At 53.5% G+C, this 27,223-nt stretch overlaps 3 protein-coding genes across 8 annotated transcripts in view; 2 read left to right on the top strand and 1 right to left on the bottom strand.

Annotated features, from left to right (window-relative positions):
- Positions 1-9,988, top strand: part of MICALL1 (MICAL like 1) — a 30,181-nt gene extending 20,193 nt beyond the window's left edge. For 2 of the 3 annotated variants that reach the window (XM_064590617.1, XM_045872546.3), the window contains 6 exons: positions 99-225; positions 350-440; positions 575-648; positions 3,044-3,158; positions 3,348-3,394; positions 4,565-9,988. In XM_064590617.1, the coding sequence (XP_064446687.1) occupies positions 99-225; positions 350-440; positions 575-648; positions 3,044-3,158; positions 3,348-3,394; positions 4,565-4,686 (576 nt within the window). In that variant the 3' untranslated portion in view covers positions 4,687-9,988. The remainder of the gene's footprint in view (positions 1-98; positions 226-349; positions 441-574; positions 649-3,043; positions 3,159-3,347; positions 3,395-4,564) is intronic. The other variant, XM_045872548.3, reaches the window with a different exon arrangement.
- Positions 7,950-14,697, bottom strand: CUNH22orf23 (chromosome unknown C22orf23 homolog). 4 transcript variants are annotated; one of them, XM_045872551.3, is made up of 7 exons: positions 14,545-14,697; positions 14,133-14,244; positions 13,261-13,323; positions 9,308-9,490; positions 8,552-8,683; positions 8,254-8,354; positions 7,950-8,084 (listed from the first exon to the last, which is right to left on the bottom strand). In XM_045872551.3, exons 2-7 carry the CDS (start codon positions 14,233-14,235, stop codon positions 8,013-8,015), a joined length of 654 nt encoding a protein of 217 aa, XP_045728507.1. In that variant the 5' UTR covers positions 14,236-14,244; positions 14,545-14,697; the 3' UTR covers positions 7,950-8,012. The 4 variants fall into 4 exon arrangements, with proteins under 4 accessions (XP_045728507.1, XP_045728506.1, XP_064446689.1 ...); XM_045872550.3 differs by having other exon boundaries at positions 9,308-9,538; positions 14,545-14,696; XM_064590619.1 differs by lacking the exon at positions 14,133-14,244 and having other exon boundaries at positions 14,545-14,686.
- POLR2F (RNA polymerase II, I and III subunit F) lies at positions 14,696-25,182 on the top strand. Its single transcript, XM_045872553.3, has 5 exons — positions 14,696-14,909; positions 16,503-16,572; positions 19,641-19,771; positions 24,430-24,501; positions 25,004-25,182. The coding sequence occupies exons 1-5, from the start codon at positions 14,890-14,892 to the stop codon at positions 25,092-25,094; spliced, it is 384 nt and encodes a 127-aa protein (XP_045728509.1). The 5' UTR covers positions 14,696-14,889; the 3' UTR covers positions 25,095-25,182.
- Positions 25,183-27,223: the final 2,041 nt, after the last annotated feature.

Raw genomic sequence — 27,223 nt, 5'->3', positions numbered from 1 at the left:
TGGAGGCCAGTGCTGGCCCGCGAAATGGCAAAGCGCCCGGCAGCGGGCAGGTGGGACGGGTGGGCTGTCCTTCCGGTGACCGGGGCATTGTCGGGCAGGTCCAGGCCGACCAGTACATCCCCGAGGAGGACATCCACGGAGAGATGGACACGATCGAGCGCCAGCTGGATGCCCTGGAACACCGTGGGGTCCTGCTGGAGGAGAAGCTGCGGGGCGGAGTGACTGGTGCGGGAGCTGCTGGGAGGGCCTGGTGGGTGGGGCTCGGGTGGCGGGAGCCTCCCTCCCCGACGGCTCCTTTGAGGGCTGCAGGTGCTGCCAGCCCTGGCCTCAGTGGGCATCTGGCTTCCAGAGGGCCGTGAGGACGACATGCTGGTGGACTGGTTCAAGCTCATCCACGAGAAGCATCTGCTGGTGCGGCGGGAGTCTGAGCTCATCTATGTGTGAGTCCTCCCCGCTCGGCCCCCTGCTCGGCTCCCCGGAATCCGTGGAGTTCAGCACGGAGCACCTTCCCTGCCTTCGCTCCTCACTGACGGCCCCGGGGCAGGGCTAAGAGTTGGCTGTTCCCACCCTCTAGTTTCAAGCAGCAGAACCTGGAGCAGCGCCAGGCGGATGTGGAGTACGAGCTCCGCTGTCTTCTCAACAAGCCAGGTGAGCATGCCCCCCCACCCCCGTACTCCTCTGGCACCTGCCTGGGGGCCTGTGACATTCACGAGTGGGCCCAGGTCTTACCCTACCGGCCCTGATGGGCGAGAGGGCCAGGAGGTGCAGTCTGGGTCCTAGCAGGTGATAAATAGGCTCGAGTGATGGCAGGAGAAGGAACAGCATGGCCAGTGTGGGGGTGTGGCCTCATGTGGCATCAGGGAAGACAGGCTCGCAGAGAGCACCAGGCCCAGGAGCAGGCTGGCCTATCTCCTGGGACTTGTGGGTAGACAGGTCCCCGCTGGGGAGAGCCTTCTGGCTCCAGGGCCCAGGGCTGCCCCAGATGAGTGGGTGACAGCAGAGGTAGGTCGGGGCTCATGGCCGTGAGGCCAGAGCACAGCCAGACTTCACCCGTGGTGGGAGGGAAGGTGGAAGGATCCCGCGCACACTGTGGCTCAGAAGGACTCTGGGGGTGCCGGGTGGGATGGGGTCAGAATGGTGGAGGGGCAGCGGGTGGGACTGGGTGTGGAGTTACATAGTCCTACGGAGTCCTGTGTTCTGCCGTGTTCCACCGCGAACATGCTGGAGGCAGGGGCCAGGGAGCGGGGGCTAGGCAGGTTTCTTAGCCTTACTGAGCCTTAGTAGCTTCAAGTGTAAGGCAGGATGAAGGGACCCGCCTTGCAGGGTATTCCTGGGACAGGAGATGGCGGATGGGAAACCCTCCGTGCCCCCCGAGGGGCTGGTGGTTGATGGTTATTATGTGGCTGAGTTGGGGTCTGTGGCCCTGATGTGTAGTTGAGCCACAGGCAGGCAGAGAGACCACAGGAGCCAGGGCTCTTGGCCACTTCCTCTGGCCCAGACCGTGGGCTTCACTGTTTCCATTTCACAGGTGAGGAGATGGAGAGCCAGAGATTGAGTCTTGCCCATTGGTGCTGGCGCTGGGCTTCTAATCCCTGTCTCTGACTTGGCCTGTCCCAGCGCACGCAGCCCCTCCTGCCTGCTGGGACAGTGGTCCTGCTTCTCCACCGACTAGGGAACCTGGGAGGCTAGATAAGACGCAGAGGCAGAAGTGTCTCTGGAGGCCACTCCACCGCCCTCTATGAGTCATGCCCACATCTCCTGGAGGCTGGGGCACGGCCCCCACCAGAGGGAGCCACAGTGAGGCCCTGTGGCTGGAGTGGGCGCAGTGCGTCCTGTGTGTGCGCCCCAGGCCAGCCTGGCCCTGGGCTTACTGTGTTGCTTTTCTAGCCTGTGTGATGGCTGCACGTCCTGGGCTTGTCATCCTGTCCTGGAGGTTGCTTTTGCAGGGTGGGCCTGATTTATAAGGCCCCAGGTCGGTTAGGGACCCATAAAACACCATAAGGGCTGAAGCCTGGGGATGTCAAGCTACCCAGGATCAAAGACTGGCTCCACCCTTGCTGTGTGACACTGGCCAAGGACCCAACTTCCCTGAGCCTCAGTTTCCCCACATGTAGTGTAGGGACATGACCTCCCCAGGCCCCACATTTGGGAAGTAGCAGAGGGATTTGAATTGGGATGGTGACTCCCATGCTGTCCCCAGAACTATGCTGGGCCACCTGCTCCTGAGCTCTGGCAAGGTGAGGTGTAAGGACATTGGAACATGACCGGGTTGGGGGGGGCTGTCCTCAGGATGTTTATTTCAAGATAGGGAGGCCTGTGGTGGCAGATGTGATAGAGGGAAGGCTAGGTGTGGGCACCCTTCCCCTGGGAGCCTATGGGCTGGTTGAAAGGGAAACTAAGGTGCAGGTGGGCCCTTGGGTGGTCCTTTGGGATGGCTCAGGTTCTTGAGGCTGGTGGGGCAGCAGGTATATGACACTTCAGGGACACCTCCTGGCTGGGCTCACCACCTCCAGGGTCCTGTCCCCTCTAATCTGCCCTCCTTCATGGCATTATATGAAGATCCCAATATGCCACTTGGGTTACATTGTTTCTATTGCATAAGGACCCCTGGGGTCCCCTGTTACCTCCCCAGCCCTGCCCTGCTCTGGCCAGCCCGCCCTTGGAGGCTCTCAGCAGGCCCAGCCTGAATCCTGCCTCCAAGAAACCATCTAGTGAACATTCGTTGAATGAATGAGCAAAAGCAGGAGCCCCTTTGGCAAGAGCTGGTCTCTGTTCTCAGAACATGTGTTGTGCTCGCCGTCCCGGAGCCCCCTTGAGGGGTTTTTTGGTAGGCAGCCTAGTATCCTTGGTCTCTTCCTGAACAACCTTCATTTCCCCCAAAACTTGTCATCCCTCCCCAGGTGGGCCCTCCTTCCTGTCCTCACAGGATCCAGCATGTGGCTAGGCCGCAACCACCTCAGCACTTAGGCGTTGGTCCCTGGCTTCCTGGGAAGGCAGGAGGGCTTCCCCCCGACTCAGTTCCCCAACTTTTCTCCTTGGGCAGAAAAGGACTGGACAGAGGAGGACCGGGGCCGAGAGAAGGTGCTGATGCGGGAGCTCATGACCCTCATCGAGCAGCGCAACGCCATCGTCAACTGCCTGGATGAGGACCGGCAGAGGTGAGGTGGCTGGGGAGGGGGGAGGTCCCTGTAGGAGGGGCCCAGAGTGGGCCAGGCCAGCTCTGTCCTCACAGCAAGCAATTCCAGCACACCCTCCCTCAATTTGTGGGAGGGACTCAGCCTGGAAGGGACTGAGAGAATATGTGTCCTTCTTCCTGTGGGACACTCGACTTCCCTTTCTCATTTTAGGGAGGAGGAGGAAGACAAGATGTTGGAAGCCATGATCAGGAGGAAAGGTGAGGCCCCTCCCAGGGCTCTGGTCCACCCGAACTGTGGGAGGGCAGGGGGCAGGTTGAACAGAGGGTCGGAGTGGGCACTCCAGGGATGGTGTGTGCAAACTCTTAGCCTCTCTCTTGAAGGGAGGGCCATGTGTGCCGAGGCAGGCTAGCCTAGAGGCTGGAAGGCTGTGGCCTGGGCTCAGAGGGTGGGCTACAGGGAGGGCTGGGGTGGGCAAGGAGCACCTTCCCAGGGCGGCTGCCTGAAGTCAGGAGTTCCTCCTTGATATCTGCAGCTGATCTTGGAGAAGTTTGTGGGCTAGGGGTGCCTGGGTGGCTCAGTCAGTTAAACCCCTGACTCTTGATTTCGGCTGTGGTCACGATCTCATGGTGGTGGATGGAGGCCTGCGTCTGGCTCTGTGCTTAGTGGGGATTCTCTCCCTCTGTCCCTCCCCTCACCCGGGTGCTTGCACATGCACTCTCTCTCTCTCAATAAATAAACCTTAAAAAAAAAAAAAGAAGTTTGTGGGCTCAAGCAGCCGTGCCTACTGGAGATAAGATGGTGCCCGGAACAGCTAAAAGAGCACTGGCCTGGGAGTCAGGAGACCTGGTTTCATCTTGGTTCCACCAGTGACTCATTTTGTGGCCTTGTGGTTAGGTCTGGACTCTAGTCAGGCTGCTTGGCTTCCAGGCCCAGCTCTGGAACTTAACTATCTGGGTGACTTGGAGCCCGTCATTTCAGCCGTGCAGGCCTCCCCCTCCTCGGCTGCAGCATGGGGGTGCAGAGCGTTCCCGGGATGGTGCACAGAAAGCGCTTCGCCCTGGGCCTGGCGCCCATATAGAGCTCAGCGGGTGTTAGTCCATTTCAAAGGCCCACAGTTGCCTTGTGAAAACTGAGGGTGAGGCAGATGATTTTTGACGTTCCTTCTAGCTCTGTCAGTGTCCGTGTCATAAATCCATGCCATGCTTCCGAGTTCCAGATTGCTTCCACAGTTGTTTATTTCTGGATCCTTGCCAAATCACTGGGACAGGGGCACGGTCCCCGTCCTGCGGGCTCACAAAGGTGAAGTGACATGCCCAAGACTCCAGATGAGCTGGAGGAGAGGAGCTGGGCCTTCGTCACTGCCCCTGGCCCGCCCCGACGTACCCCCCCTTCCCCACGTGCTAAGCGCTCCCCTTTCTCTTCTGCAGAGTTCCAGAAGGAGGCTGAACCCGAGGGCAAGAAGAAGGGGAAGTTCAAGACCATGAAGGTGCTGAAGCTGCTAGGAAACAAGCGGGATACCAAGAGCAAGTCCCCAGGGGACAAGAGCTAACAGCGAGGGCAACCAGCTGGGACTTCCACCCCCCCCTGGAGCACGCAGCCCTTGGGCTGTGTTCTGCTGGGGGGGCACCCTGCTTCCCATCGGGATCAGTCCCGGGGAAAGATGACGTCACGGGAGGGGGCCTCTGGGTGACAGCCTCTTCCTCCTCAGGGTCCTCTGGCTGGTCTGGGCCAAAGAATTTTCTTCCCTCTTCTCGGGGCCGCACGCAGCTGTGGCTCAGCCCTGCCCGGTCTGGTTCTCATGACTCTAGAGGCTGTGACTGACCCAAGGAGCAAGCAGGGCCCTGGGTCCAGGGAGCGGCGGGGGCTGACCACCCCTGCCTTGCGTCCCACCCACCGCCTGCCGTGACGGGCAGCCCCTGGGTCCCTCTTCCCTTCTGTACCATGTCCAGATGGGATTGTTAGCTGGCAAAGTTCTGACCCGAAGGTCCTTCCACTCACGCGGTCTGCCCGTGGTGGACCTCTGGCCCGGTTCTCCTGCCTTCAGGGCTCTGCTGCTCTTGGCAGGCCGCGAGCCTGGCTTGGCCGCCCTGGCTTCTTCCCGCCCCAGCCCTGGCTCCGAGTCCCCGTTTTCCTTCCAGTGCAGGTGGCCCTGAATCTGTTTCTCCTCACTCAGGAGCTCTATTTATGAAGTCTAATTAGGTTTGAGCTTGTTACTGTGTCCTCAGACACAAATGGGCCTGATGGACAAATGCCTCCCTCTGTCCCTCAAAGCTCTAGGAGGTGCTTCTCTTGTCCCCCCTCATTCCATCGGAAACCTCAGCTCCCAGGAATGGGGGCTGGGTGGCCGTGCTGGGCTGGGTGGGTGCCCTAGAGCTGAGTCCCCAGGGAGGGCCTCTGGGAGACAGGCCCCAGGGGCAGTTCTGGTCCCCGAGCGTCAGCGGAGGGAGCTGTGCTTCATGGAGGTGCTAATCCTGGTTCCTTACCACGCTGTAGTCTGACCCCTCATTTAGACTTGCCCCCCGCCACCCCAGGGTTGGGGGATGGTGGGCCCATCCCTGGGTATGGTCATCACCAGTCTGTCTTCTCACACTTGACTGTTGTCCGCTCTCTCCCGACCTGTCCCCCCGAAGGACTGATAGCCACTCACCCCTCTGATGGCCACGGGAGAGGAGGAGCCGACGGGGACATTTGCCTTTTCCCCAGGGAATGTGTCCAGCAGCCCCCAGTCAAAGCCCTGTTGGTATAAGCTATCTCTGGGGCGCTCTAGGGCCCCCTCCCTCAGCACCCCTCTGGGGAGAGTACGCACTGTATTAACTCGCGAGGATTTTCCTCACCAACAATAAATGGAGACCACCTCAGTTGCCAGTGCCCCGGAGCCTCGGGCGCTTTGCCCTCAGCCGGGTCCGCCTTCTTCCCTGCCTCCGCCATGCCCCGTGGCCGGGCCGCTCTGGTCGCCCGGAAGAGGGCGACTGGGGCTGTCCACGGCCAGGGGCCTTGGCCTCCAGGGCCTGCCAGGGGGCAGGACTCCTCCTCTGCCGGGAGGGGCAGCTCCCGCCCCTGCACAGCCCCTGGTGGTCTCCTTCCAAACATGCCCGTTGACCTGGAGCTGGTCACCAACCCCAAAGGCTTTCAGGGCCAGGCAGGTCACACACCTGACCAGGCTGGGTGTAACCTGAGGGGTGGCTCTGGCAGGCTGTCTTGTGTCTGGAGACTCAGGTAGCGGGGCCTGAGGTGAACTGGGGTGTCTGTGCCCTAACTCAAGGGGGAAGTTCTTCCTTCCTTAAGTCACTGTAGCCTGTGGGAATGCGGGCCCAGTGTGGCCAGAGCTTTCCATTTTTCAAAAGAAGCTAGAAATCCAGATTGTGTGTGTGATTTGTAAGTGTTGGCAACTAATCTGAATTTAAATCAAGGGTAGGCTGTGTTGTCACGGGTGGGCCCGAGGTGTCCTGGGCTTCTCCAGTCTGCTGCCTCGGAGCTACATGAGGGGGCCTTGGAGGTGGAGGAGAGCTGTCCTCACCACGGTGTAGCCTCTGCCCTCAGGTTCTGGAGGGTATGTGACGCAGGCTTCCCATGGAAATGGCCCTGAACCAGCCCTTGATCTGGCCCCTTCCGCTTACCTGTTCGAGGCTGTGGGGCCATGTTTGCTCTGCAGCCCCAAACTTGGGTCATGTGGCCTGTAGGATTACACGAATCCCTCCAGGTGGGAGTGTTGGTTGAATTTTCCAAACTGTTTTGATGTATGGGGATGGGGAAGTGAGAGGCTCCTGGAGAGTGCAGGGCTCGTGGTTGCCAGAAGACACGGGGACTTGCGTGTGGTCCCGGGGCTGCCTCCCTAGCCCTCCGAGGCAGGGCCTCACCGGGGGCAGCGGAGCTGAGGCTGTGGTGCTGCCCAGCCTCCCAGGGCACAGGCTGGGGTTGGAGCTCCGAAGCCACGCTCTTTTGGTCTCTCTCTCTCCCACCTTTGTGTTTCTGTGGGCTGGGGGGTTCGTGGAAAGCCCGAGAACGAACTTTTAACCCCGAGTGGGCTCCTTGCCAGTTGAATGACCTTAGTGACAGCGTCTTGGGGAGCCTCAGGTTTCACACAGGGAGAGCGAACCGTCATCGGAGGGTTTTACTGAGAGAATGAACCAAGTGAAATTCAGCACGACACAGTGCCCGGCCGCGGGGTGTTCAAGAAGTGTTGGTTCTCATTTCCACTTGAGATCTGCAAACAGCTAAAACACATCTGTGCTTGAAAAATTCTAACTCCTTGAACAAATAGTCTATCCTTCTGAAAACAAAACAGTGTATGCAATGACCTACGTTAAATGTGTCTTACTGGCCAATTAATCATGTGGTTAAACATTTGCCTAAGGCTGTAAGAAGTCAAATAAGTAGGTCCTAAGGCAAGTAGGAAGGAAGGAATCGTATTCATTCTGAAGTTCTGAAAACATGTAGGACACACAGTGGGTGTTGGGGCGGGGGAGGAAGAGGCCCATTGGATGCCCTCGGACACACACCCAAAATGGTGAGATTGGGCCTTGCCTTCACTGTGTATGGGCTTTTCCCCCGAGAAAAGACTAGAAGTCGTGTGTGTGATGGTGTGTGTGTGTGGTGTGTGCGTGTCTGTGTCTGTGACTGTGGGTCTCAGCAGCTCAGCTGACCCAGGCTCCCTGGGCAGAGTCTTGAGGAGAACCAGCTCATTCCCTGAGAATGGCCCATTTTCTAGGGTGCCGTGTGTGCCCAGGGTCCCCTGGGCCAGGACAGTGCTGCATGACCATTTGATGTGACTGAAGGCCAGGGTAGGTGGGCTGACCGGGGGGTGACTCTGCTTGGCCAGGGGGTGGGCTCCAGTGGTCCAGGATGAGCTACTCTGCCCCTGTCTCTGGAGACAGATCAAGGGGTGGCAAGAGCCTTCCCAAGGTCCTCACTCCTCTTGCGGTCAATGTCTTCCATTTCCCGTAGCTTCTGCAAAAGGCATTAGGGAAAGCTGGGGATCAGGGAGGGGACTTGAGGAGCCGCTGCTGTGAAGCTAGAGTGGACTCCCAGACCTGGGCCGCAGCTGCCCTGTCCACTCAGTCTCCGCTGCGCACTCATGGCCGACCCTCCCCCACCCCTTCCCTGTTGCTTCTCCTACCTGGGAGATCTCAGCAAGGATGATCCCTCGGTACTGTCTGCCCTGCCCCAGTGCCTCCATGCCAGCCAGGAATTCTTTCCTCTCCTGGATTTCCTTTACCACTAGACGGGGGGAGAAGGGCCGTCCGTGTACAGGGCAGTAGGGGGCCAGCAGGCTCCTGGGATGGGTGGTGGGGGCAACAGGTTGCTTCTCGTGGGGAGAGGAAGCAGTTCTGTGGCCAGTGTTTCTCACTCTGGCCGCAGGTTGTGGGCCCCTCCACACCCCCCACCCCAGCATAAGTGGCCCTTCAGTGGCTTACATTCTTCAAAGCGGTCCGGCTCAGGGGCCGAGTCCTCCTGTTGCACCTGAGGGGGCTTTCTTTTCCGTTCCTCTGAGTCCTTCCCAGTGGCAAAAATATTTTGGAGTCTTCGCTTCTCCTTCTCCAGATCTCCTGTAGGGCCCAGAAACGGCCTCATTAAGGCAGGCAGGGCACCCCCTTCATCGCACGCTTGCTCCAGGGCCCCTGGGCCACACGGAGCGGGCTTCCGCAAACCGGGCGCCTTCTACCCTGGGCACCCCGAGCTTGTGTCAAGACAGGCAGGAAGGGGAAGGGCTGGGGGAATGGAAGTCAGAACCCACACGCGGCTCGGGTGCAGAGCGAGGCTAAGAAAACATGACTGTCGTGATGGCAGCCTGGGTACCGAGGCTGCAGGGAGCTGTCGGCGGGTCGGGGCCACGAGTCACATCGGACGCCCAGTAGGGAGGGGGACAAAGGCTCCGTGGAGGAGGCTGGCATGCAGAGGAGCTCTGGATTGGAGCGACTGTGTGACCTTAAAAGAGCAGTGGCCGTGAGACCTGACAGCCAAACAAACGTTCCTCAGGGACGGGTGGACTCCAGTTAATCATTACTGAGTTCTAAACAAAAAAGGATCACCTGACTGGTTTCCCCCATACCCTGAACACCCCAAGCTAACAAGTGCCAAGGTTCAAGCACATGAGTATACACAGCATGAGAATTCACTGGCCCCCTCGGGGAGGGAGGGGGAATCGGGGCTCTCGAGGCCCTCTCACTTACGGGGGGCTTGAGGCCTGAATGGTTCCCGGCTGTAGGCCCCGCGGGCTTGGCACAAGCTGGCAGGCCGGAGGTGGGGCCGGGCCGCCAGGATGGGAGGCAGGTAGATGTCTGAGGCTGGCTGTTTGGAAGGCAAGACCCTCTGGCTGGATGTTGGGCTGCACCGTAGGGGCAGAGTGTCTCCTCCTGGGGCAGGAAGGTTCGGGTGAGGCGCGGTTGGGGGTGGGAAGCCACCTGGGTTGTGTTGTGTTTTGTTAATTTATAAGTGATACTGCCTTGCTACAACAAGTCAAAGAGTATAGAAGTCTTCCCTTCTGCCCTCTGATCCCCCACCCCCACCCCCACCCCACAACGAGCAATTGGTAGAATTTGGTGGTCTTGTTCCAGACTCTCTGATGTTAATACAAACATGTTCAAAGATATATGTGCGTATATGACCTTCGTGTTTCAAACACTGGATCATACTGTATTATATTCAGTAATAGACCCTTCACTTAACAATTTATCATGGACAACCTTCCAGATCACTCCATTTATATATAACTTATTTTTTATAGCTATATACTAGTTCTTAGAATGGACACATTATTTATTTTATTCAACTAGTCTCCTAATCTCAGAAATTCAAGCTGTTTCCTTCTTTTTTTTACTACTTCAAACAATGCTGCAATAAACATTCTTGTGCATCAAGCCTCTATACTGGTGCTTTTATTTCTATAGATGGATTCCTAAAACCTGCTTGGTCCACAGGCAGGGAGGGATGGTTTGGATGGTAATACACACCAGTCCCTCTCAATCGCCCCAAAGCCCAGCTCAGAGCAGGCCCCACCCGTTATTTTGATCTGGTTCCCATCTACCTCTTCTACTTTTCCAATCTTGTATCATCCACTCAGCAAAGACATACTGAACATCTGCTCTGTGCCAGGCCCCGGACACTGGGGGTAAAGTAGTAAAGTAAGACAAAGTCCTGCCCTCAGGGAACTTACATTTGGGGTTGGAGGGGTGTGCATGATGATTATGTAAAATACATAGATTGTGACAGTACAGGGATGGAACAGAGTATGTCAGAGCAGGATTTACAATTTGACAAAGGATAGGCAGGGAAGGCCTCATGAAGAGGGTAAACTTGGAGAGAAGACCCCAAAGGTGAGGAGCTCTGCTGTGCAGATACTTTGGGGAAGAGCATCCCAGGCAGAAGGAACAGCTAGAGCAAAGGCTGTGAGGTGGTAATGTGCCTTGAGGGTCTGAGCAACAGCCAGGAGGCTAGGGTGCCGGGAATGGGGTGAGCAAGACGGGGGATAGTGGGAGTAGAAGTCAGAGGTCAGGGAGGGCAAGAGAAGTATAGGGCCTTGTAGGCCTCTGGAAAGACTGACTTTTACTTTGAGGTGGGAAGCCATCAGAGGGTTCTGAGCAGAGAAGTTACATGGTCCTTTGGCTGCTGAGGAAAATACGGTGTGGGGACCAAGGGCAGAGGTGGTCAGAGTCAGGATATGGTTTGAAGGGCAAGCTGACCCACGCAGATGGGTTGGATGTGGGGTCTGGGAGAAAGAGAGGAGTCAGGCACCTGGGTGGCTCAGATGGTTAAGTGTCTGCCTTAGATGGTTAAGTGTCTGCCTTCAGCTCAGGTCATGATCCCAGGGTCCTGGGATCGAGTCCTGTATCGGGCTCCCTGCTCAGCGGGGAGCCTGCTTCTCCCTCTCCCTTTCTCTCTCTCTCTTATGAATAAATAAATAAAATCTTTAAAAAAAAAAGAAAGAGAGGAGTCAAGGATGGTTCCGAGGTGTCTGTCCTGAGGGCCTGGAAGCATGGAGTCACCGTTACATCCCACTAACCCTCCCCTTCCCAGAGCCTCTACCTAGAGCCCCACCACACCTTTCCCGCTCTTCTTTGAAGAGATGTTATGCTTCCTAGAATGTCCCTCCCGCTCCCTCCACGCCCTATGTCCGCCTGCCCAGGGCCAAGTGCTACCTCCTCTGGCCCGTCCTCAGCAGATGGTTACAGCCCAAGGAATTCTGGGAGTTCAGGTGAAGGAGAGGCATTTGCGGCTTGCAACGGAATCCGAATGAAGCCGCAAAGCAACAAGTAGCATTTGGTTAAGAGGAGAAAAAAAGAGAGGGGATTCTAGAAGAAAGCTGTCTCAACACCAATGCTTGGAGGCAAGTTTTTAAAAAAGAAAACTAAGGGGGCACCTGGGTGGTGCAGTTGCCTAAGAGTCTGACTCTCAGTTTTGGCTCAGGTCGTGATCTCAGGGTCTTGGGACTGAGCCCCGTGTGGGGCTCTGTTCTGAGCGTGGAGATTCCTCCCTCTCCCTCTGCCCCTCCTCCCATTCTCTCTAAAATAAATAAATAAATCTTTATAAATAAATAAGTAAGAAAAAGCAAACTTAGGAGAGTAAAACTGTCCAGCAAACCCGTTCCTTACCTTGGTTTCCCCACTAATCAAATCAGTCCCTTAGTAAATATCCAGCACCTGGGCACTGGGGGTACTGGGGTGAACAAGGCAGACATAGTCCTTGGTCTCCTGGAATTTACTTTTATTGGAATTTCTAGCACCTTCTCTTTGTAGTCATGCGGCAGTGGGCACCAGATTATTTGTGGACTGCCGAGTGCAGAGATGGAGTGATGGGATGGGGATGTGCTACGGCTCTGGGCTCTGACAGCCTGAGTTGTCCTTGTCCCCAACGAGGAGGATCTTGACCCCTGTGCTGGCATGGCAGAGCCTGCCCTGGCCACTGCTGGACACGTACTGCCCATCTTTGCCTCTCTGGTTCTCCCTCCCCTTTGCTCCTGTGGCTGCTCAGGGTGTCCTCCCACAAGCACATCCTTCGGCACCTAAGGCCATCACTTCTGGTAGACTCAGTAGAGAAGATTCTGACATTCTCTTCAAGGCCACTTCCCAGGTCTCTGTTCTGATCCATTAAGTGCGGATTCAGTTACAGCTCAGGAAGGTAGTGTTCAAGATCTTGGAGAGCACCTTCCTATCGCACTCATGTCCTTCCACTTTTTGGTTTTTCTTCAAAATAACTAATACGGTGGGTGGCCAGAGGTGAGCTGTGGGAAGCCTTTGTACACTCTTCCTATGTTGGAATTCTGCCAATTGTTTTGTTTCTGCTAGTTAAGCTGTGACTGAATCAAACTATGAGTAAGACACACACACACAGTCCTTTCCTCCAGAGAGCTCATGTGGTATGTGTATAACAGGAAGGGACTGATGGCAGACATGACCATGTGGAGACTATTTTGGCTGGGCAGGATGTTTCGATTGGGCTGTGATCTCTCGGAAGGCTGGCCAGAGATAGACCGCAAGAGGCTTGTTGTTGTGCTAGGACCCATGTCCTGGGAAGAAGCAAAAGCCCTAAAAGGTCAGTTCCCCAGGAGCAGGGGTCAGAAATACTCCTCAATTTTTTTTTTTTTGGTATTTTAATTTTTTATTGTTTTTTTTTAAAGATTTATTTATTTTTAGAGAGAGAATGGGAAAGAAAGAGAGCATAGGAGAAGGGGCAGAGGGAGAGAATCCTTCAAGCTGACTCCCCGTTGGGTGGGAGCCCTCATGGGCTCAATCTCACAGTCTATGAGATCACGACCTGAGCCTAAACCAAGAGTCAGACACTCAACCAACTGAGCCACTCAGGCGCCCCTTCTTTGGTCTTTTTATTTTTTTTTAAGATTTTATTTATTTTTTAGAGAGCGAGCGAGAGAGAAACAGCATGAGAGGGGAGAGGGTCAGAGGGAGAAGCAGGCTCCCCGCTGAACCGGGAGCCCGATGTGGGACTCGATCCCAGGACCCTGGGATCATGACCTGAGCCGAAGGCAGATGCTTAACCATCTGAGCCACCCAGGCGCCCCTTCTTTGGTCTTTTTAAATGAAGTCCCTTCCCTACCCCTTAATATGGAAGAGGATTAAAAGTGTGGTCCAGAGTCCCTCTGCCCAGGAAGCCTCTGTGGACTGCCTCTTACTTTTCATGGTGTCCATGATGTGGCGCTGTTGGAAGTTAGTCAGCTTGGATTCCTTCATCATCACTGCAAAGATAAAGCACCTCTATGAGGTCTCCTGGGTGGCAGGCAGAGCCCTTCATCTCACCCTATTCCAGTGTAAAACTGTATCACCCCCAACCCCATTCTGCACCTGAGTACTCCTTCTCTCCTTGTTTTTTTCTGGAGCACTTACTACCATCAAAATTCTATATATTTTACTTATTTATTGTCCCCTTCCTACTAGAATATTAGCTCCATGAGACAGAAAGAATTTTTGCTGTTTTCCTTTTTTTTTTTTTTTAACTGCTGTGTCCTCAGCACTTAGAGCAGTGTCTAAAGCACATGAAGTAGGTTTAAAATTTTTGCTGTTGTTGAGTGAATGAATGAATGGACAATATTTATTAAGCATGTGCCAGGGGCTGGAGCTACAGTTGTGAGCCCAAACAGGCAAAATCCCTGCCCTGATGGAGTTCATGGTCTAGACGGGTAGATGAATATTAATCCAATGGGAGACAACTAAATATCTGACTACAGGTTGTGTTGTCCACTGAAGGAAAAGGTATTTGGTGGTGTGAAAGGGCGGAACCACTGTGGTGGTGGTGGGTGGGGAGGAGATAAGGCTTCCTGGGGAAACTGAAAGTGTGGTCTAAGGGATGCACAGGAGCCCATCTCTTTAAAATTCTAATTTCTTTGACTTTTGGCCACTTGCAAGTTGTAGGGTCCCTGAACTTTTCTGAACCCCAGGCTTTTTATCTATAAAATGACAAGAGCAATTGCTAAGCCACAGGTCATGTAGGGGAGAACAGAGGGTAACTGTTACCACCACTCTTCTCCTGTCCTTTAAACACACTGACCTCTGAGCAGCTCGCAGGTCCCCGGGGTGTAAGTGGCCGGCTTGGGGCAGCGCCAGAACTCTGTTCCTTTGGTCACTGCCTCCACCCTTTCCTGGGAAGCCATGGGAAGGCTCTGAGGAGGGAAAAACGCAATGGCACAACCCCCGTCTCCCAGGTCCAATCTCTGCTCGCGCACCCCACAGTCACCCAAAGTCCTGGAGCCACAGGAGAATCGTGACGTCGCCGTCAATTTCGCGACAGTGCCCTATCCTCCTACCCCGAACAGAGACACAGGCAGACCCACACACACGAACGGAGACCTCATCCTGACCCGACGCCTGCGGCAGGGAAGCGTCTCTGGAGGAAGGGGGCGTTAGGACAGCAGTGGTCCGGACAGGGCCCGTTGGGGCATACGCCGAAATTGAAACCTCACCCTAAAGTAAGACCCCGGCTGGCTGTCCCCCGCCACAGAGAGCGGCTGGGCTCGGGAGACCGTAACCACAGCTCCGCAGCGGCACCGCGCCTGGGCCCCGCACAAATACTGGCAGATCTCGGCGACCAGAGCCGCCGCCAGCTGCTCTGGCTACCATGGTAACGGGCACACGCCTCTCGGCGCGTGCGCACAGTTACGGCTCCGGCCTGCCTCCCGGAAGTACTTGCCTCTGGGTCACGGCGCAGGCGCAGAGTACGCGGGGCGCCGCGCGAGGCGCAGGCACGCTGTTTGCGGGTTTCCGCGCGGGTCTTGGGCTCAGAGCCGTGTCGCGTCGGTGTGGGCGTCATGTCAGACAACGAGGACAAGTGAGTGCGGGGGCTTCGGAAGGAGCGGGTGAAGCGGGAGCCTGGGCCGAAGGAGGCTGCGGAGCCAGGCTCGAGGGGCAGTGTCTGAGGGGACTGTGGGTGCTGAGGGGGCTCGGGGGGACTGGAGAGGGGAAGGGCGGGGAGCCAGGAGCAGAGACCCGCCGGAGGCTGGGCACGGAAAGGCCCGACTCGAGGGTCCAGAGAGGAGCAGTGAAAAAGGTCTTTCAGCAGACTTCCAGCGGGCCGGGCTGTGTGTTTTGTAATGGGAGTACTGAGGTGAATCCGGCATAGTCCCTGCTCACCGGAGAGGGGACAGGCCCAGAAACAGATAGTACGGGCTCGTGTGAGAGTACGCGGTAGAAGTGTGTAGTATCGAAGTCATCCAGGGGAGAGTGTGGTGAGACCCGGGGGTGGTAAAGGCCTGGAAGGGTTGCAGTAATCTCGGTGAAAGAAGGTAGTGGCTTGGACTGGGGTGACGCTAGTAGCCGTGGTGACAAGTGGTTTTGAATTCTGGATTGATTTCGAAGCTAGGGCGCGAAGATTTCCGGATGTGCGGGATCGGAGGAGAGTCTCTTCTGAAGGTAAAAATAGTGGAATCATCAGCATAAGCATATTAGTCAAAACTAAGAATCAGGTGAGATCACCAGGGGAGTGTCAGTAGGGAAGAGTAGATGGCTGGTGATCGAGTTGTTGGAGCATTCTAGCATTGAGTACTCGTGGGAAAAGAGGGGAAACCAGCAGAGGAGACCGAGATGGAGCAGCCAGTGAGGTGGGGAACCCCAAGAGAGAGGAGGCCTTGCAGTCAAGTGAGGAGAGTATATTGAGTGGTGGTGGGGGGGAGTGGGGGAGTGGTCTAGTGTGCCAACTGATAGATCAAGCCAAATGAGAACAAGAATTGTCGATTGGATTCAGCAACGTGGCAGTCGTTAATGAACTTGAGAAGAGTGGTTTTGCCGGAACTGTGGAGGTGAAGGTCTTACTGGAGTGAGATTATGACAGAATGGGAAGAGAGGAATTGGAGACAGGGAAGATGGGCATCTCTCATGAATTTTGCTTCTAAGAGAAGCATGGAACTAGGGCCCTGGGTGGTATAAGAGAAGTAAATTTTGTTTGTTTGGTTGTTTTTAAAGATTATTTGAGAGAGAGCGAGAGAGAGGTGGGAAAGGGCAGAGAGAGAGAGAGGGAGGGAGAATCTTAAGCAGACTCTGTGTTGAGCGCAGAGCTCCACATAGGGTTCCATCCCACGACCCTGAGATCATGACCTGAACCGAAACCAAGAGTCAGACGCTTAACCGACTGAGCCACCCAGGCACCCCTGTTTGTTTTTTGAGATGGGGAAATAACTACATGTTTATACGTTGATGGGAATGATCCACTAGAGAGGGAAACAGTGATGGTGAATGAATGAGTCCTAGCAAAATTTGTGGGCTGATGGGGTATGGATGAAGGAGTAAAACGGAACAGAAGTTTGATTCACTCATTAACTAGTTATTTATTATTGAGCCCTTTCTACATATCAGTTGAGACAGAGATCTCTTCTTTCTTTGATTGTAGTTTGATGCTCCAACTAACTGATCCCTTCTTCTTATACAGTTTTGATGGTGACGACTTTGATGATGTGGAGGAGGATGAAGGGCTAGGTGACTTGGAGAATGCCGAGGAGGTGAGTATTTAGCTGTGGGCTCCCTTTCTCTGCAGCCCAAGCTGCCAAATAAGCGTCGGTGATAATTGCCTGAATGAGTGAGCAGTGTTCCAGTACTGAGCAGTGAAAAAGTCCTACAGGGTGGGCCATAACTTGTGGCTTTGGGGGCAGTTGGTTTGCTGATGGGTGAAATATTGTCATTCATTCAGCAAGCATATGTTGAATGTTTATTATGTACTAGGTGCCCAGTGGGCAGGGTTTATGTAAGGAGCCAAGCGGGGGAGTGACCTGGGATAAAGCTGGAGAGGTAAGGGCCCACATCAGGCAGGATTTTCTAGCCTAAAGGCACTGGAAGCCACCGGCAAGTGTTGAGGCAGAGAGTGGCATGATCCAGTTTACACTTTAGAAAGGGCATTCTGGCCCCAGGGTGACGAGTGAGTTGGGGAGGAGCAGGAGTAAAAGAGACCATTAGAGTCTCTCCATCCAGGTGAGAGACCTGTGGCTTGGACTTGGGTGCTCATAATGTAGGTGATGAGAAAATGGATGAAACATATTTTGGTGGATTGGATACGGAGCTAAGAAAGTGGGAAATGACAAAGGCGACCCCCAGGTTTCCGGCTTGCGTAACCAGGTGGATGGGTTGCTAACTTCATGAAAGACATAGAGCTTTCTGTCCTGTGACTGATGGAGGAAGAACTGCTTTATGGCTCCCATAAAGTGAACGATCCCTCAATTTTTTTAGGCTTGGAAGCCAAAGCCGCCCTTTTTGGTTTTTCTCTTTCTGCATGGCATTCTCAGGTACCTATTCACTGAGTCAGAAACCTCCTCTCCATCCTCCTGGTGCCCTACCATCCCTATTTTGTTGATTCTGCTTCCCACACATGGTCCGGCCCTGGTTCTGTTTCTCCATTCTTAGTGCTTCAGCCTGCTTTAGGTCTTCATTGCTTTTCACTCACTTTGTTGTGGAAATGTGTTACTGGTTTTCCTGCCTTCAGTCTCCTGCTACGGTGCTTGATTTGCCATTCTGCTGCCAGAGTGGTCTCTCTTACCTGATGGATTACTACTGGTCTTCCTAGAGGGTCTGCTTCTGCCCTTGCGCTCTGCAGACTATTCTCAGCAGAACATCCATAGGGATACCTTTAAATCTTACTTTTTTTAAAAGATTTTATTTATTTGAGAGAGAGAGAGAGCGTGTGTACACGAGCAGGGGGGAGGGGCAGAGGGAGATGGAGAAGCAGGCTCCCCGCTGAGCAGGGAGCCAGATGTAGAACTCTATCCCAGGATCCTGAGATCATGACCTGAGCTGAAGGCAGATGCTTAACCGACTGAGCCACCCAGGTGTCGGGATACCTTTAAATCTTAAGTCAAATTGTGTCTCTCCTCTATTTGGAACCCTCATCCAGGGGTTTCCCGTCTTATACAGAGTAAGTGCCAAACAGAAGTACAAGGTTCTCCATGCTCTGGCCACCTGCTTTCTCATCTCTCCTTGCTGTCCCTGCCAGGTCACTCCTGCTCAGGATCTTTGATTACCCGGTTCCCTCTTACAGGAATGCTTTTCCTGTAAATATGCACATCACCTACTGCTCACCTCCTTCAGGCCTTTGTCCAAGTGTCCCCTCAGTGAGGCTTCCATGACCATCTTATTTAAAGTGGCAATGTGCTCCCCCTCCTCCAACACACCCATTCTGGCACTCCCTGTCTTTTTTTCTGTTTGTTTTTAATTTTACTTATTTTTTCTTTTGTTTTTATACTACATATTTTACTTGATTTTGTTATCTCTTCTCATAACATCAGCTCTATAGGGGAAAGAATTTTTATTTGTCTTACTCTTCTATTTCAAGCACTTAGAACACTATCTGACATGCAGTAATACTCAATATTTGTTGACTTAATTCTTTGTTGTTTTTAAAAGTTTATCTATTTATTTTAGTAATCTCTACACCCAACGTGGGGCTCTAACTCATGACCCCAGGATCAAAAGTCACATGTTCTACCCACCAAACCAGCCAAGTGCCCCTAATTATTTATTATAGAATTTACTCTCCTGCCTAAAACGCTATGCTCACCTTTTGCTCTAATCATACTTCACAACTAGTACATTCTCTCCCACCCCTGTGCTTTTATGCATGCAACTTGGCCTGCCTAGAATGCTCTTCTCTTCCTCATTGGCTTGGCAGCTCCTACTCATTCTTCTTAAGTAGCTCAAGTCTCATCTCTGGACTGTCTTTCTAACCCCCACACTTGCATCCCTTTGTAGCACCTGCTGTTTTGTTTACCCACGTCTCCTCTCCTGACTGAATTCTTTTTTTTTATTTAAAGATTTTATTTATTTAATTGACAGAGAGGGAGAGACAGTGAGAGAGGTAACACAAACAGGGGGAGTGGGAGAGGGAGAAGCAGGCCTCCCCCGAGCAGGGAGCCCGATGGATCCCAGGACCCCGGGATCATGACCTGAGCTGAAGGCAGTCGCCTAACCATCTGAGCCACCCAGGCCCCCCTCTGACTGAATTCTTTGAGAGCAGAACTGCTTAGCTTGCTGTCTTATCACCCATTATGATGATGTTTGGCACATGACAAATGCTTGATAGGTAATTGTTGAATACATGTGAATGTGTGTATATTTCTGCCGTCACTTTGACTTTTTAGCCACTTGACCTATTGATTCAGTTACCTGTCTGAAAGATGGAGTGCTTTCTCCTTGTCTCCTGCTTAGAGAGATTTGTTGTCTGTGCTCAAGGACTTTGCATACAGCTAATGTTCTGGGACCACCCCATCTCCAGGCTATCTGCTTCTCTCTTCTGGATGAGGCAGCTGGCTCTGGAATCCCAATCATGGTTCTTCTCTTTCACTAGGTCTGAGACTCTGGCCAAGTTAGCTTCCACTCTGAGCCTCTGAAATGGGCACTGTCACCGTACCTTGTAACGTTACTGTGAGGACTAAATGAGGTGTCACTAACTACAGCAGCGTGAGCGCTGGCATGTAATAAGCGATCGTGGTAGCGGTGATTGTCATCGTTGTCATCATCATCCTCCCCCTCAACCCAGAACATACTCCCTGAGACTTCCCGTCTTTTCTGTCTTGGTGTCCAGGAGGGCCAGGAGAATGTTGAGATCCTCCCCTCTGGAGAGCGACCACAGGCCAACCAGAAGCGAATCACCACACCGTATATGACGAAGTATGAGCGAGCGCGTGTACTCGGCACCCGCGCCCTCCAGATCGCGTGAGTGTATGTCCCTTCATGGTCTTTTCCGTCGGTCAGGCCATGGTGAGCTTCCGAGCTATTGATGTGGCCCAGCAGACACCTGAAAACACTCTCCCTGCTCTCACGTGCTAAACAAGGCTGGTGCTGTCTCTGTGTGCCAGGCAGTATATTAGACTCCTGCCCTCAGGGAGTTTGTGATCCAATGGGAGAAATAGAACATGACCATCTGAGAAGCCAGATAACAGTATAGTAGGAACATAAAAATACAGAACTTGAGTGCCTGTCAGGTTAGTGAAGCAAAACAAAGAAAGAAAGAAGTGTGAATACAGGGAGCCATAGACCCTTGTGGGCTGGTTAGTCAAGGGGGCTGTGGCAGCACCTGTCTGGCTTAAGGTGGTTCTTGACTCGAGGTAGACTGTGGCCAGCCCCGAGGAGTGGGGATCCCCTCCACGTAGAGGCAGATCAGACCGTTCCTTTCTTCCCAAGTTTGGAGCCAGGTGAAGAATAACAAGATTTAGGAACTAGCCAGTAGACAGGTAGAGATCAAAATGTCCGATGATTGCATATTCACCCTGTCAGCCATAGCCAGTGCAGGCATCCAGGAGCTGTGTCTGCCAAGCCAAGGTTGTGGGTGAACAGACCTGAAAACACCCTCCCTTGTAGGCAGGTGGCTTTGAGAAAGCAGGGACTGTCGACGCTGAGCTACAGGTAACAGCTTTTTCTCCCAGAATTTCCTCTTGGGAGTTATTCCTCCTTCCTGGGGAGGAGTGAGTCGGGGGATAGAGAGGGGGCAGAAGTGTTATTGGTTACTCTAATAGAATGTCCTCCCCAGGGAAACACAGGCTGAGGAAATGAACCCCCACCCAAACATCTTATAAGCTGGTGTGAGAAATGGTGGGTATCTGGAGGAATGGGTGCTTTAAGTAGGGAATAGTGGAAAATTGGCTAGAAAGAAAAGCTGGGGTCAGCTCTGTGGAGTCCTGCATGCTGGAGGAGATTCTAATCTGTGTTCCCTTCTTTGTTTTCAAATAGCATTGGGCTTTATCCTCCCTAGTCCTACGGGGTAAAGATGACCACCGTATCCACTTTGAACAGGATTTTATGGGTGGGCAACACTGTTCCTCATCTTCAAAGTAGTAGACCTCTCTAGCCTGGTGGTACTCCTGGCTGGTCTGGGTGGAATGAGAGCTGCACTCACTATGATAATTTTGATAATTTTTGGGTCAGGATCCTCTGGGTCTGTACCATCAATTATGGTAGCCACTAGCTACATGTGGCCATTTAAGTTAAGTAAAAATTTTTTTTAAGGATTTTATTTATTTATTTGTCAGAGCGAGAGAGAGCGAGAGAGCGAGCATAAGCAGAGGGAACAGCAGGCAGAGGGAGAAGCAGGCTCCCCACCAAGCAGGGAGCCTGATGTGGGGCTCGATCCCAGGCCCTGGGATCATGACCTGAGCTTAAGGCAGATGCCCAACCGACTGAGCCACCCAGGCGCCCCTAAAAGTTCAGATTTTCAGTCTAATTAGCCACATTTCAGGTGCTCAGTAGCCACATGTGGCTAGGGGCTCCATAGTGGATAGTGCTGATAGAGGACATTTCCATCATTGCAGAACATTCCAGTGGGCAGCGCTTGTCCAGGCTAAAAATGATCCAGCAGAAAGAATAACTTCTAAATTATTTTTCAAACAAGTGAATGATTCTCTGCAAGCTTAAAGTCTTTCAGCATTGAGTGAGGTACTGTGCTCGCACCTGTTGCGGAGGTGAAGCTGACTACAGATGGCCCCAGACCCCCAGGCCTCCAGGTGTTCGCCGCCTGCTGGGGGAAGATGGCTCACAAAGAACCAGAACCCACAGCAGACGGGCGCTGTGCTTTAGAGAAGGCATGAGGAAGGAGGGAAGGGAGTCACTATAGGGGTGCCTGGGAGAGCCCAGGATGGGTAAAGGCCGGTGGTTTTGAGGGTATACCAGGTGCCAGAGACAGCACAAGGAGGGGCAGGCAAGGCATGGATTGTGGTGGGGGAATGGCAAGTAGCTGGGCTGGAGAAGACTGGAAAAGATGTCACTGGTGCCTTGAGTGACAAGTTCAGAAGATCAGCGTGCATTTGGTGGGCAGTGTGGGGCACTCAAAAGTTGGGAGGCAGACATTCAGTACACTACCAAGTCCCAGTGTCCTGCTTTGTTTTGAGAGAGAAGCTTGGTTCAGCTTAGTTGGGTCTATTGTGCTCCTTCTATGTAAGGGCTAGGACGCTGTCTGGTGGTTCCCCGATTGCTGTAGGCCCTCGGACAGCCAGGGCTGTATCTTGTCACCTAGTACCAGGCATGGGACCCTGCACCTTGTAGGTGCTGAACAAACATTTCTTGGATTTTTTTTGAAGTCTCACTCTGGTTCATTAGCACCACCTGGCGGCTGATGTTTACCACAGCCATTTCCTGAAGATCATTGCCAAGTTTGTGGGGTCCCTGGTGCAGGACAAAATACCCAAGGGCACACTCATGATTCCCACGTTGTATGCACAAGGCTGGATGAATGGACTTGAATTATTTATATCTTGAAAGAAATAAGGTGTACGCAGATCAGGAAAATAAGGTATACGCTACATTCTTTAAAGCTTTAAATTAAAATACTTGAGAGGGGATATGGGGAAAGTTAAACATTTGGTCTCTGCCCCTGGGAAATTTTCAGGCTTTTGGGAGTAACAGAAATCAAAATAATAATAAAATTAGTAAATTACATTGTGTAAACTGGTGGCCTTCAGACTGGCTATGATCACAATCACCTGGTGAGCTTTCAAATGCAGGTTCTCAGGCTTCACTAGAATTTCTATTCAGAGAGTCTGGAGCAGGACCTGAGAGCCTGTATTTTTAGCATGTTCTCCTAGTAATTCTGATGATTGTCGGGTTTGGGATCCATTCGTGTAAACTTGTGTTGAAATCATGAATGGTGGCTTCCTAGAGGAGGTAGGCCTAGAATTGGCATTCCTCTTGTTCATTTTGAGAGCCTCTGCTGCGGGCCGAGTGTTGTATTAGGGCGTGTGGTCCCGGGCCACCAGGTGCTCATGGTCTAATGCAGAAGACTTCAAATAAGCAACTACAGTACAGGGAGATTGAGAAGCTTATGTGAAATGTGTCAGGGCGCTGAGCATTGCCAGAGTAGGGATTTCCAGGGCAGAGACTGCCAGAGTAGAGAAATGTGAGCCTCTCCCAGACTTGTAAGGAGAGGAAGAGCTTATAAGAGGATGCAGAAGGGAGCCAGCAGGGTGTGTCCGGGGAACCATGGGAGTTTGGTATGGTGGGAACATGGGATAAGTATAGGCAAGTAGCATGAGAAGGTGCTACCAGAAAGGTGAGCAGACTGGCTTCTGCCTGATGGCCGTGGGGTGTCGTGGAAGGGTTGTAAAGAGGTGAGCACCTGACCACAGGCCCTGTGTGGAGGTTGGAAGACCAAGACCCTGAGGGGTGTTGCCTGGATAGAGGAGGAAAATGAGCTGGCTGGGCCCTGAGGCAGGCCTGAGGAGTTGGGTTAGAGCTAGCCTCTGCATGGCCAATCCTTTGTGCTGGAATACTCTGCTGTGGGGGCCAGGCTCAGGAGTCTGTGGAAGGCCCTTGGCAAGCAAGGGAACTCACAAGAAGAATGTCATATGGCCCATTGTCAAAAGCCTACATGCGTCCTGTTCACAGTACCTTTCTTTTCTTTTTCTTTTTTTTTTTAAAGATTTTATTTATTTATTTGACAGAGAGAGACAGTGAAAGAGGGAACACAAGCAGGCAGAGTGGGAGAGGGAGAAGCAGGCTCCCCGCTGAGCAGAGAGCCCGATGCGGGGCTCGATCCCGGGACCCTGGGATCATGACCTGAGCCGAAGGCAGACGCTTAACGACTGAGCCACCCAGGTGCCCCTCACACAGTACCTTTCTTAAGTTTATGGATCTTTATTTTTATTTTCTAAAGATTTTATTTATTTATTTGACAGAGAGAGAGTGCACGCACAAGCAGGGGGAGTGGCAGAGGGAGCGGGAGAAGCAGGCCCCCTGATGAGCAGGGAGCCCCATGCGGGGCTCAATCCCAGGACCCTGGGATCATGACCTGAGCCGAAGGCAGACGCTTAAACGACTGAGCCCCCCCAGGCGCCCCCAAGTTGATGGATCTTTATTAATGGGAGGTGTTACAGCATAGTGGGTAGGAGCATATGGGATTCCGGTCTTGGCTCTGCCACTTACTGGTTCTTTGAGCTTGGGCAAATCACTGATCTCTGTTCCTTAGTTTCCTCCTCAGTAAAATGGAAATTAGAGCAGTCGTCACCTCAAATGAGATCCTCTATGGAAAGAGCTGAGAACAGCATATGGGACTAGGTTAGTCAGTAGTGTTTTCATGTCATTGTAGGCAAGTCAGGGCTCTTTGTCTCCCATTTTTGAGTGAAGATACTGAGATTTGGAGAGAAATTCAGTGTCTCTGGAGGCAAAATTTAAATCCAGTATTCTGGCTCCCACTTGCTTATAGTCACTACGGCAGTGCCCCCGAACCCTTTCCCACCCCCCACGCTTGCCTGCCTCCCTAGAAGGTGACCTTTCCCAGGGAGCACTGGGGTGCTGATCTGATCCTGTTTGTGAAGTGAGCACCGCCCCCCCCCCCGTCTTCCTGCTGGGCCTTTCTCCCCCAACACGTGTCCCTATACCTACAGGATGTGTGCCCCTGTGATGGTGGAGCTGGAGGGGGAGACAGATCCCTTGCTCATCGCCATGAAAGAGCTCAAGTAAGTCACCCAGACCGTGGTTCACTGCCTCAGAGCCCTGGGAGGCATCCCTTGGCCTCTCTGCTGCACACCCCCACCCCCACATCCCTGGCTGGGGAGGTGTGATTCTTGTTCCTGTCGGTCCTTAGTTTGTTCAGGAGGCCCGCTACGAAGAGGGGTGGGAGGGGCAGGTGAAGGGGGAGGGCTTTAATGAGACACGGTCCTCTCCTGTCTGTCGAAATCTCCCTCTTCCTGCTGCCCTTGGCTTTACCAGTATCCCTCCCCGCTTCTTCTTTCTCCCTTAAGCCATAGGATGGCAGAGCCTTTCTGGACCCACTGTCCCACACTCAGGGATGCAGGAACTTTCTTTTTATTGTAATTTCTTTCCCACAGAGTGCCCTCATAGTCCCAAAAGGATGCCGCTAGGACTTCTCTTTCTTGGCATTGTGCACACAGTCTGTCCCATTTGCTGTAGAACTGGGGTCATCAACCCTCATATACTTGTGACTTCTCCCCGCCACAGGGCCCGAAAGATCCCCATCATCATTCGCCGCTACCTGCCAGATGGGAGCTATGAAGACTGGGGGGTAGACGAGCTCATCATCACCGACTGAGCTGGAATCATCTTCCTGCCTGTGCCTCATCCTAATTTCTATTTTCACATTCTTTCTACATGTAAATAATAAACTGTTCAACCTTTCACCCCGCTCTGCCTCCAGCTCTCTGTGATGCCCACTCGCTACTTCTCTGTTACTGCCCCGCTGCCTGCCATTTGTGTGGCGCCGTGACCGTTGGCGCTGAGGAGCACCAGGGGCCTTACTCCTTGTGGATCCCCCGCATCCCTCCCTCCATCTCCCCGCTCACCAGCGCAAAGGCCGCTGCAGGGAGACACCTCAGCTGCCTTCCCAGCAGACAGACGAGTCTTTGTGCCCAGGGAGCTGGTTGCCACGGAAACCCCCAATTTCCTTTCCAGTGGGGACTGGCTGCAGGGGCTTCTCCCTTCTCAGGAGTATCACAGAGCAGGTCTCATCAAGCCACCCATTGTTTCCTGAGGACCTGCCTCGAGCCTCTTATCGTGGGCTCGGATCCCCTTTCAGGAGCTAGTGCCCCAGCAGGAAGCTTGGGGATGCAGTGATCTCCCGCCCTCCCCAGGCAGAGCCCTGCTGGGCAAGGCAACAGCTGTAGCAAGGACCGAACACCTGTCCTCACTCTGTCCCCACTCCTTAGGCCGCTGTCCTTCATGGTCTTCTGGTCCGCCACACCCATCCCGTCTCCTTCCCCACCTCTGCAGGATGTCCTTTCCCTTCTGTGTAGGGCCCGTGCCCCTCCAAGGCCTTGACTGGGATGACGGTGGGCAGGGAAACAGGGCTCCCGGGTTCCAGGTGTGACATGAAGTCGAGACTGGCGCTTCCTCTGCCCTAGGTTCTGGGTCCTGCTCTCTTCACCCTGCTTTACCCAACCCTTAGTAAGACCAATCCCATTGCTTTCTCCCTCCCTTGGGGGGACAGGGAGAGGGTGTATATTGATACCAACAGAGATAGAGGCAAAGTTGGCTCCCTGAATATTCCAGCCTTGACCTCCATTCTGCTGCCGGTTTCCCTTCCAGGAAGAAGAGGAGTGGGCTTGCCTGACCTCTGCAAGAGGCAGGGCCTCCGGGGTGGGCGCACCGTGGACAGAGTGGGAGTGACGAGTGTCCCCAGGAGTGGGAGGGGTGCCTGCAGCTCTGGAGAAGGGTTAATCCAGGGAGCAGTGGACTCTGCACCCCCTTCCTCCCTCCTCCAAGCCTGTGGAGTCCTTTAATCAAGTAGGGTGCTGAAATTCCAGCTCTGAAATGCCGCCTTTGTGCTGGCGTCCAGCCGGCCGCCCCGGAGTGCGGGGTCACTTTCTCGGCCCCGATTCTCTAAATGGTCTCTTTGTTCCTGCTGGGCCGCTCAGTATCAGATGTGATTAAAGGGAGATGGGGTTTGGGCGGGGGAAGAGAGAAGGGGCTGAGAGAGGGAGTAGGGGGTTAACCCTTAGGGGATAGGGTGTGGGGGAGATGGAGAAAGGGGTGGCTTTCCTCCCATCTCTCCCTTCCCATCCTGCTCCTCTTTCATGGAGTCAGTCCCTTGCTGCTCAGCTGGCTAGGCCTGGGCACAGCCTCTTTAATCCTTTCCAGAAACACCTGGCCCCATCTCTCCACACATGGAGCCACTGCCTTCCTGAGGCCCAAGCACATCCAGAACCTTAGGTCTAAAGGGGTCAGCACAAGCCAGGTCTTCCGACTTCTCCAAGGTCATTTGTCCTCTCTGGGGCCATTTTACCTCCTCCCATATCCCCATCTCCATCTCTTAAGAGGCAGGTCCTGGAAGTGTTGGTTTCATCTTGATGTAGCCCCTCCCTTCTGCCCTGCTGGCTCTGTGTCCACAACCCCACTGAGAGCAGGAGCAATGAACACCTGGAAATGGACTAACAACCTGCTTTGCAATAGAGGGGAACGGGTGGGTCGTAAAAATTAGGAGAACCTAAGGTTAGTACTCCTTGACCCCTAACAAAATTCTAGAATAGGTTGTTGCGTATTTGAGAACACATAGGTAAATAAAAAGGAGATCCAGGAGCTAGCAGAGTTTCTAAGAATATTGCCACATGAATCAAATTTCCTTTTCTCAAAGGTTAGTAGTCTGGTAGGTCTGGTCTGGTAGGTTGGAGGAATGCGACAGATGCAGCGAATCTTGATTTTAGCAAGTCATCAGGCAGTCTTCCC

Source organism: Mirounga angustirostris, unplaced genomic scaffold (genome assembly GCF_029215605.1).
Source record: "Mirounga angustirostris isolate CCGP_5_RB_7025 unplaced genomic scaffold, mMirAng1.0.hap1 SCAF_5, whole genome shotgun sequence".
NCBI classification, from domain to species: Eukaryota; Metazoa; Chordata; class Mammalia; order Carnivora; family Phocidae; genus Mirounga; species Mirounga angustirostris.
This window is presented reverse-complemented; position numbering and strand designations above follow the sequence as displayed.

What these genes read in the sequence shown, in the direction of transcription:
- CUNH22orf23 (XM_045872550.3), bottom strand. Translation starts at nt 14,235, where the DNA reads ATGGCTTCCCAGGAAAGGGTGGAGGCAGTGACCAAAGGAACAGAGTTC. An exon ending in CATCATGGACACCATGAAAA is followed by an intron (nt 9,539 to 13,260) that starts GTAAGAGGCAGT and finishes AACACAACCCAG; the next exon opens with GTGGCTTCCCACCCCCAACC. An exon ending in ATTCAGGCCTCAAGCCCCCC is followed by an intron (nt 8,684 to 9,307) that starts GTAAGTGAGAGG and finishes TGGGCCCTACAG; the next exon opens with GAGATCTGGAGAAGGAGAAG.
- POLR2F (XM_045872553.3), top strand. Translation starts at nt 14,890, where the DNA reads ATGTCAGACAACGAGGACAA. An exon ending in ACTTGGAGAATGCCGAGGAG is followed by an intron (nt 16,573 to 19,640) that starts GTGAGTATTTAG and finishes CTTGGTGTCCAG; the next exon opens with GAGGGCCAGGAGAATGTTGA. An exon ending in ATCGCCATGAAAGAGCTCAA is followed by an intron (nt 24,502 to 25,003) that starts GTAAGTCACCCA and finishes TCCCCGCCACAG; the next exon opens with GGCCCGAAAGATCCCCATCA.